At 44.6% G+C, this 9,418-nt stretch overlaps 2 protein-coding genes across 5 annotated transcripts in view; one reads left to right on the forward strand and one right to left on the reverse strand.

Annotated features, from left to right (window-relative positions):
• CYP3A5 (cytochrome P450 family 3 subfamily A member 5) overlaps positions 1-7,966 on the reverse strand; it is a 32,129-nt gene extending 24,163 nt beyond the window's left edge. Inside the window, 4 exon segments of one of the 3 annotated variants that reach the window (NM_001093777.2) lie at positions 204-303; positions 2,157-2,209; positions 4,083-4,176; positions 7,796-7,966. In NM_001093777.2, the coding sequence (NP_001087246.1) occupies positions 204-303; positions 2,157-2,209; positions 4,083-4,176; positions 7,796-7,866 (318 nt within the window). In that variant the 5' untranslated portion in view covers positions 7,867-7,966. 3 annotated transcript variants of the gene reach the window in all.
• The window catches only part of ZSCAN25 (zinc finger and SCAN domain containing 25), a 64,799-nt gene extending 55,877 nt beyond the window's left edge, over positions 1-8,922 (forward strand). Inside the window, exons 8-9 of one of the 2 annotated variants that reach the window (XR_008536482.2) lie at positions 5,174-5,402; positions 7,724-8,922. Coding sequence is in view for 1 of the 2 variants with exons in the window: in XM_063814780.1 (XP_063670850.1) it covers positions 2,050-2,054 (5 nt within the window). In the remaining variant the exon portion in view is untranslated. Of the gene's footprint in view, positions 1-2,049; positions 2,281-5,173; positions 5,403-7,723 lie in introns of those variants that run through there. The other variant, XM_063814780.1, reaches the window with a different exon arrangement.
• Positions 8,923-9,418: the final 496 nt, after the last annotated feature.

Genomic DNA, 9,418 nt, shown 5'->3' on the forward strand with positions numbered 1-9,418 from the left:
CAACCTGATAATATGAATATACTAGATATATATGGCAGTATACAAGATTGCAAGATGTTACCACTGGGCGGGACAGGATGAAGAGTACATGGAACCTTCCTGTACATTTTTTAGGTAACTTTCTGTGAATATATGTTTTTTTCAAAATAAAAATTTAATCAGTGGATCAATCGTTATTTAAATTTCAAAAAATGGATGCTTACCCTTCGATTTGTGAAGACAGAATAACATTCTTTCACTAGCACTGTTCTGATCATGTCGGGATCTGTGATGGCCAGCACAGGGAGTTGACCATCATACATTCTGTGTGGGGACAACGGAGCTGATTAAACTTCACTAGCCCGATTCTGCAGCTGGAGCCACACCCAGGAAGCCAGACTTTGATCATTATGTTATGTAATCCATACCCCTAGTTGTACGACACACAGCAACCTTAGGTTCTAGTTCATTAGGGTGTGACACACAGCAAGAGTCTGACACAGGAGCCACCCAAGTCTTCATGTGATGAAGGGCAATGTGGTCCAAACAGGGAAGAGATATTGAAAGACAAAAGAGCTCTTTAAAGAGATTATGGTTAGAAATGACAGTAGAGCATTCGTTAAGCTGGGTGGTGCATACGTGGGTATCTCCTATGCCACTCTCCATAATGTTTTATATGTTTAAAATACTTCATTATCAAAAAGAATATTAGATCAGTGAAAAATTGAAGGCAGGTAAATCATCAAATGCTCACAAGGACTAAATGCTGCAAGGGCAGTTGGTGTGGGGCCCATGGACATCTAGAGCTGTGTCATCTGTCTACTAAGTCATGTTGCCTGTATGGGCCATGCCAGCTCCACAGCACTCCACAGCCAGCGCTGTGGATTCTGAGGACTTGAGGGGAGAAGATGAAGAAGTACAAAGAGGCAAAGCTTTCTCCCACTTGCCTCTAGTGAACAAACACACCACTGCACCTCATCCACTGCTCTCACCAAACCTCTAGCCCCTCTGACAGGGAACAGCTGCTGCAATTGGCTGAGACCACCTTATAAAATCACAGTCCATCAGCCCACCAGGGAACACAATGGTTTAATAATATTCAGCATCTCTTCTTCAAAGTAAGTGCAATGGTATAAACCAATAAATATTTGTATATCCTTCTATTAAAAAGTTTTGGCTTAAATTTAAACAACAAAGCAGAACAAAAAATTCCATACTTGCAGAGAAAGTTTAAAAAAGTGGAGCATAAGTGGTTTCCCAATCTGTTTCTCTATTATCTCTCAACCCTTCTTTCAAAAGCACATGTTAAATTCAGTCTAAATGAAGGACTTTTGGCTTTTAATTGAAAGTGAATCGATGTGGGAAGGAGATGATGCCATGAATTTATGAGCACATATTAGAAGGGTCTGAGACAATGCATGTGATAAAAGGGCGCCTAAGGAAGAAAAAAAGAAGAGGGGAATAGGCAGACACTGGACAGAAGGCGATGCTGGGAGTCCCTGGGCCACCAAAACCTGCAGAAAAGTGGTAACCACAATGCTCCCAGCCTAGTTCAGACTGAAGACCTCGATACCTGGTGACACATGGGATCCTTGGTAGGACAAGCCTCGAAAAGTTTTACAATAGCGAGTGTGAACTTTATCAGAACCAAAGTGACGTCACTAATTGTTTTTTAACCCTGACAAATAAATCCCAAGAAGGCTATGAAGAGAGGATTCTTATGCTTGTGTTTCTGGAAACAAAACTATTACAAAAGTCTCTACAAAAACCACAACTTTGCACAAAGGCTATTTCAACTTTACACAAAAATATTTCTGCAAGGACACCTGTCCAGCAACTGCCTGTCCAACCTTGGTGTGGCATCACCCTTGTTATTGATCTTTGTAGCTAACAATAATTATCTCAAAACAGTTATGAGATTCTTCTCATATTTTCTATGGAGCATCTTTGTCTTGTTTACCTCCCTGAATTTGCACATAGTTTATAACGGCAAGCAGATTCCCATTGCAATATTCTACTCCCAAGTAATTATCCTCTTCTTTCAGACAACCTCTCTCTGTTTGTATTTAGGTTGACAAGAGCTTCATCCCATGAAGACCTGGGCAGAGACTATCCTGCAGTGGGGTAACCTCCTCACAGTAGCAGGTCTATCCAATGGAGGTTTCCAGAATACTCACCCCCAAATTTTCCCATACTTTTTATAGCACTCTGTGTCAAATTTCCAGAGACCCTGGGAGAGGAAACAAAATACAAGTTGATTATTATTTTAAATAGAATAAACCCTACCTCTAATTGGGGCTGAAAACAGTTGCGTCCAATGAAATCAGGCCTGCTATCTTTCACTGGCAGTTGAAGGAAGCTATTCAGAGATGTCTTAAGGGAAAGGCAAGAAAACAGAGAATATATTTGAAGTGGGGAATTTAAAGTCACTCTTGAATTTTCTCTAAGTACTGAAGGACTCACCCTTGTCTATGACCAGTAAGTAACTCCTTGTCTTTCTGATGTATTTTTGCTTTTTCTTTTATTCTCTCTAAAGTCTCCTAACCCCGTGAATGATCACCTGCAAGGGCAGGGGTGAAACTGAGGTGAGGAAAAGTGAGTGTCTGCAGGGAATGCACAATTTTTTAATCTCCTCCATCAGTATCCTTTTCATTTATCTCATGTGCTCTCTCTAGAATTCTAGCAGAATTAGAAAGTTAAAGAAACCAGGAACCTCTTTTAGTCTTGCAGATTTAGATAAGTCTAAGGCATGTTGTTGAGTGAGAAAGTGAGTGAGTGAATGAGAAAGTAGACTTCCTTTCCAGTTTTCTAGCTTAACACAGAAAAGGTGGAGAAATGCCACCTCTACACATCACACCCAGCAAATTACAATGCGTGCTCTGAGCTTTCACTTCTGAAACATAAGAACAAACCTTCCTGTTGCTAAGATTCAGCTGTGATGTTTTAACCATGCAAAAGAAGGTCCCAGAAATGTTGATCTACTACAAGAGTTGATCTGGGAAAGATGAAGAAGAAATTACTGCTTTTATCGAGGGTAAAATTGTGTAGAATTCTCAGATAGTAATCAGACAACAGAGGCTTCAGTTGTGAGAGTTAGAATCTGAGAAACAAGCTCCAGGTACACAGGATAGGAAATCTGGGCCGGAGAGCAGCTTGCTGCTACTGGCCTTCTGGACATGAGCTTGTGACTTTCCCTCCAGGGGTAAACCTGGCCATGCTTTGGGTGGAGCCTACACACATTTTCCTCTCCTCTCCTCTCTCCTCTCCTTTTCTCTCCTCTCCTTTCCTGTCCTCCCCACTCCTCTCCCCTCCCCCTCCCCTCCCCCTCCTCTCCCCTCCCCTCCCCTCCCCCTCCCCTCCCCCTCCTCCCCCTCCCCTCCCCCTCCTCCCCCTCCCCTCCCCCTCCCCTCCCCCTCCCCTCCCCCTCCTCCCCCTCCCCTCCCCCTCCTCCCCCTCCCCTCCCCTCCTCCCCCCTCCTCCCCCCCTCCTCCCCCTCCCCTCCTCCCCCCTCCCCTCCCCTCTCCTCTCCCCTCCCCTCCTCCCCCCTCACCTCCTCCCCCTCCCCTCCTCCCCCCTCCCCTCCTCCCCCCTCCCCTCCCCTCTCCCCTCCCCTCCTCCCCCCTCACCTCCTCCCCCCTCCCCTCCTCCCCCCTCCCCTCTCCTCTCCTTCCTCTCTCTTTCTTTCTCTCTCTCTCTTTCTTCCTTTCTGTCTTGTTCTGTTGACCAAGCTGGAGTGCAGTCGTGCGATCACAGCTCAATACAGCCTTGACTTCCTGGGTTCATGCAATCCTCCCACCTTAACATTCAGAGTAGCTGGGACTACAGGCATGGGCTACCATATCATGCACAGGTAATTTTTTCTTTCTAGAGACAGGTGTCTCACTGTGTTGCCCAGGCTGGTCTCAAACTCCTGGGCTCAAGCAATTTGCCAGTCTTGGCCTCACAGAGGCTGAGATTACAGGCATGATCCACTGCACCCAGTCCCACCATTTCTGAAAATGTGAAACCTCAGAACTCCCTCCCAAGGAGGGGCATTTTTACTGATGGAACTAAGCTGATATTTGCAACCATAAGAAGCAAAAGAGGAAGCTCAAGGAACTCACCTGACGATAGGACAAAACATTTCCCAACAAAGGCAGAGGTGTGGGCCCTGGAATTCCCAGTCTCTTAAAAAGTCCATGTGTACGGGTCCCATATCTACGAAGTTAAACAGAAATCAGGTCACAGGGATTGTGACTTTATAGATCAGAGGGCTGGTGAGTTACTCAGGAACTGGAATGGTCAAGAGAGGGAGGTAATATGTACACGATAAATAATAACAGCAACTCCAACATCAGTAATTGCATTCACTCATCAGGTCCTTTCCTGACTCTATTCTGAGACCCGTGAAAAGTCTCAATGATTAGCTGAAAGCAGCTGAAGTCTTCATAGTCCCAAGCCTGGAGTGAATACTTGATAAATGTCCTCAAATGCTCCTGAGAGGTTCAGGCAGGAATTCTTCCAGGACACTTCATTTCCTTATGTCTGTTTAGTAAGTGGACTCTTCGCTGATTTGGGGACTCTCATCCGAGGTAGAAAGGGTAAGATTTTTTTTGTCTTTTGTACTGATGATGAGATTTTGCATCACTGTATGCACTCAATCACAGAGGGTCACTGAGAGCCTATGGTGACACTGCCCTTACAATTTGCTCAGAAATGTTTATGCTTTTTCTTCCCTCTAAGCTCTGACCCTGTTTTAGGATCTAGCCCTTCTTAAACATTCATTCACAGAGAGGCCTTGGAGGAGTCATGGAGTCCTTATTTCTACAGATTGACAACTGTGTTCATGGCTTCTATTGGCCTTATAGAAATGTGGGCAGCTTTCAGGTACACCTCAGTCTCTGTGGTCAGATGATCTGGTTGATTTGAGCTATTGAGGAGGATGGTTGATCCATATGTCCTTGAATGATTGTGTGCAGAAGAACCAGCAACTAATACTTCTCAGGTAATACTCACCTGAGAAGCACAGTGCCAGGCACACTCATCTTTTTCAAGGTGGTCAACCAGAAAGCAGTCAGTTCACTGCCTCTGTACGTGAAGTATCTCTGAGGAAAAACCCATTAAGCCTGGTGTTCACTATGGCAGGCCTGCCTGGAACTCATCTTTCATGAGTCATGTGCAAACTCCTCCAACTGATGGTTCTGGATCCTTGCAGACCTTCCCCCTCCGGTGTGACTGAGGGATGGAAAACTGGAGGAAGAAGAGAGGCTGAAGGAAGAGGTTGCCAGACACTGATTCAGCTGTGAAGCTGCTAGCCCCACACAGTTGGCTCCAGAGAGGCAAACTACAAAAATGTGGCTGAAAAAGATGATGTGCATAAAAGAATCCACATGCCTCATATGTACTTTCAGCTAAAAGACACAGAGGGACCTTCCAAAGTCCAGGTACTTTCCTGTTGATAGCAAACGGTGCAGTATGGCATATAAGATAAGTAATGATAAAATGTCCCAGAGAGTTGTATTAAGACCTTGTTTACTCCTCTTTAGAGGTTAGCCTTCAAGGCAGTATAGGTTCCAAACATTTTGTAAACATCCAGTGACTTATAAAATGTGATAAAATAAAACTGAGAAATTACATGAAGGGCAGGGTTTGGAGGACTCAGCAGGGGCAGCATGAGCAGGCCCAGTCATACATTTGGTTCCCTGCCCCAGAACAGTTAGTGGAAGTGTGTGCACCACCTGCCAAAGCCAGGGTGGCCTTGGGTATTCCCACTTCAGTTCCCTCCTTTGTTGTCACAGCCATGTCAAATCAATGACACTAATCTCTGCTCCTGAACTTTAAACACATTACCTGACCTCTCAGGTGAGGACAAGCTATTGAGTTAATGTGTCAGCAGCATTGGCCCCCAAGGAAAGATCTTGGTGAGTGTCTAGATTCACATGGTACCATGTCAAGGCAGATGCTGTGCTGGGCGAACTCTTTAGTTTCTTTCCAGCTCCCCTCTGGTAGAGTAATGCAGCCTTTGGGTCCAATGAAGAGACTAACAGAAAAGCCAGTCATCTATTGCATGTAATTGTGTTGGCCTAAGGAGGGCCTGGTCTACACTGCATTTTCTGACTCCTGGGCTGCACCAGCATTGTCTAAGGCTAAGGCATTGTCTGCCTGGCTGCCCGAGTCTGTAGTGACCGGCCCACAACATGGCAGACCACACACAGAGTGACACAGATGGTGCCCCTGTGTCCAGGCTTGAAGCAGATGAGATGCCAACCTGTTTGCCCTTTGAGTGACCTCCACGGTGGGGCCAGGACCCATGAATATCTCTTTGGAGTTCTACCCTGAGAGCTGAGGAATATTTTCTCACTTCATATGGATCCTACCTGGATGCCTTTGCTATTGTCACTAGCTCACAGTCTTGCTTACTCCCCTGTCCTGAGAGTTTAAGACAATCTGCTAAGCAGGTATATTCGAAAAGGAGTTATTAAAATAAATGGCCGGGCAGGTATATTTGAAAAGACGTGCAGTCTTGTCTTAGAGGTATACATTTGTGCATTAGACTCATATTCCTGACATTCAGGAAAGGTGACATTATTTTACACACATTTATTGTCACAAATACTGAACTAACAGCCCTGTTTTACCATCCAGAAGGAACATGCTGGAAATAGTCTATCTCTAAAAAATTCTGGTTTAAAAATGAATGAATTTAAACCATATCAATTCATTTAAAAATGTTAGACAATGGAAACCATGTTGCCACAACTCACTGAATTCCTAAGCTTTCTGTGAAAGAATTAAAATGAGGTTTATAGTGTCTATTTTCATGTCATTGTGGTTCCCTGCTCTTAATAAAAGTCAAATTGAGGTAGAAGTTAATGGAACAGGTGGAGCCTCCACTACCCACAGTGGAAAGTAACTCTTCTCTCCACCTGCTCTAGGATGCCAGGAATCCCACCAGTGAGAGGGTTTGCCCTCCTGTACTGTAACATAAAGGGGAAAAATATGTAAAATCCAAATTGGCTTTCATGGCTCCTGCCTTTTCAGGCTGCTAGTAGATTCCCATTAGGTGAGAAACAAAGCTCTATATTAATCCTAGCCTCCCAGAGACGGGAGGAAAAAGATTAAAGCAAATAATAAATCCTTGAAACTTCCTCCAGGTCTCCTTTGCTCTAGAGGTTAATCATTGCAAGATAAACGATCCTGTGTATGACAGGGTGGAGGAGTGACTCATAGGAGGGAGGGGACTTTCAGGGGCATGGCACAGGAAAGAGGGAAGAGCCAGGGGACAGCTTCCCATGAAGTCTTGGTGTCCCCTGGTGCGTTATGTAAATGATATCCTGGGTTGGAAGGCAGGGGAGCAGGAACCAGGTCTACAGGGGCAATACATCTACACATCCCTTCCAACAGACACAGAACCCAGAAAGCGAATTAATGAGACAAAAATGCAAGCCACTCCTTCCTGTACCCAGAATCCCCAGAGCCTGGGAAGGGGATGAGGATCACACTGTCCATCGTGATCAGTAGTTTGTAATCTGCCTCTGCCATGTTTTCATTGATTAGTCTTCGTCAGATCTAAGCTAATCAAATCATTCCCACTACCAAATGCTGTCCCTAAACCCTCCTAGTCACCAAAATTAGAAGGTGGATGGGAGAAATGCTTATTTATTCATTCATAGATCTGCATAAGATAATAATAACCTCTATGCGTTTGTAGCGTCCAACACTTCAGCTACTTCTCCTTGAACATCTCTTTTGATCTTCAAAACAGATAAAGGAAAAGGGGCCCGATTAGCACCCCAAGTCCAAGGAAACAAAGAGAGGAGCTTGGACAGTTACTCACAGATAGAGGAGCACCAGGCTGACAGCCAGGAGAAGCCAGGTTTCCACCGCCAAATTTGGGATGAGGTCCATCGCCACTTTCCTTCTTCAACTGTCTTCTGTGAGTCTTCCTTTTAGCTGAGTGCTGCTGTTTGCTGGGCTGTTTGCCTGGAGCTTCCCTGCCCTGCACAGCAGTCTTCAGCCAAGCTGCTGAAAGATTTATGTGCTGGAGAAGGAGGCAGGGCTATAGCTGCAGCCAATAGCAAAGAATCGCACACACCCCTTTGCTGACCTCTTTTGAGTTCATGTTCTATGAGGAATCATGAAAAGCTTAATCAGTGTTATCGGGGAGTCCAAGGGTTCTGGGTTCTTATCAGAAACTCAAGTGGAGCCATTGGCATGAAATCTATTAACCCTCCTCTCACCTGCCCCTGTCTCCATGGCTGCCTTCATTCTAGAATAATTGAAATCCATCCTCACAAGCCACACCTACACATCTTTACCCACGCAATTCCCTCTGCCTGGAGTGTACCTGTGCCCTCTAGATGACTCCTACGTATCCTTCCAAGCCCAGCCAGACAGACCCCTTCTGCTAAAATTTTTCCTTACCAACCTCCTCACACAAATGTAACCATTTCCTCCTCTGGGTGCCTCCTATCCCCCTCACACAGTCCTATTGTCCTCTTTTCTCTCTACCACCATTGTAAGTTTCTGTGCCTGTTTCCCTTAGCAGAGGTGAGCTCCTCAAGGGCACAGTCTGGTATTATTACTTTCATGACCCTGGTTCCTAGCAGGGTACTGTACACATGGTGGGTAATCAGGAATGTTGGTGGAGTTGTCTTGGGTGAGATTGCTGGGCGTCTCATCCCCTCTGACTCTGTGGTGATAGCAATAGACTAATGGTTGCTTGGGACTCAAATGCAGCCACACTGTGTCCCAACTAATAAAATTGGTCTTGTTCTGCAAAGGAAAATCATAGAAATCATGTTCTGCCACTTAATTCCTCATAAGGTAACATAACATGAAGAGACTTACCTGTTGAGAGTTGTACTGAATGTGTCAAGGAAGATACTGTGTATCAGAAGAACATCCAACCAGTTTGTGCCTCTCATCTATTCATTCCTGTATTAAAGCATTCATGATGTATTTTAAAAGCTGTGCTCCCAGTACTTGGGTACAACACTGACTAAGGCCCAGACATTAGCTCCGTTGTTTTGATTTGTAGATCCCACAAGTAAGTGAGAACTTGCAATATCTGTGTTTCTGTGCCTGGCTTATTTCACTTAACATGATGACCTCCAGTTCCATCCATATTATTACAGATAACAGGATCTCATGCTTTTTTCATGGCTGAATTGTGCTCCATTGTGTATAATTGGAGTACTTTCTTTATCCATTCATCTGTTGATGGACACTTAGGTTGCTTCCAAATCTTGGCATTTGTGAATAGTGGCTATTGTGAATATTGGAGTGATGTTATCTCTTCAATATATGATTTCCTTTCTTCCAGGTATATACCCAGCATGGGGATTTCTGGATATTGTGGTAGCTCTATTTAATGTTAATTTTAATGTTTTGAGGAACCTCCAAATTGTTCTCTATAGTGGTTGTACTAATTTACACCAACAGTGTACAAGAATTCCCT

Source organism: Pan troglodytes, chromosome 6, assembly GCF_028858775.2.
Source record: "Pan troglodytes isolate AG18354 chromosome 6, NHGRI_mPanTro3-v2.0_pri, whole genome shotgun sequence".
Classification (NCBI taxonomy): domain Eukaryota; kingdom Metazoa; phylum Chordata; class Mammalia; order Primates; family Hominidae; genus Pan; species Pan troglodytes.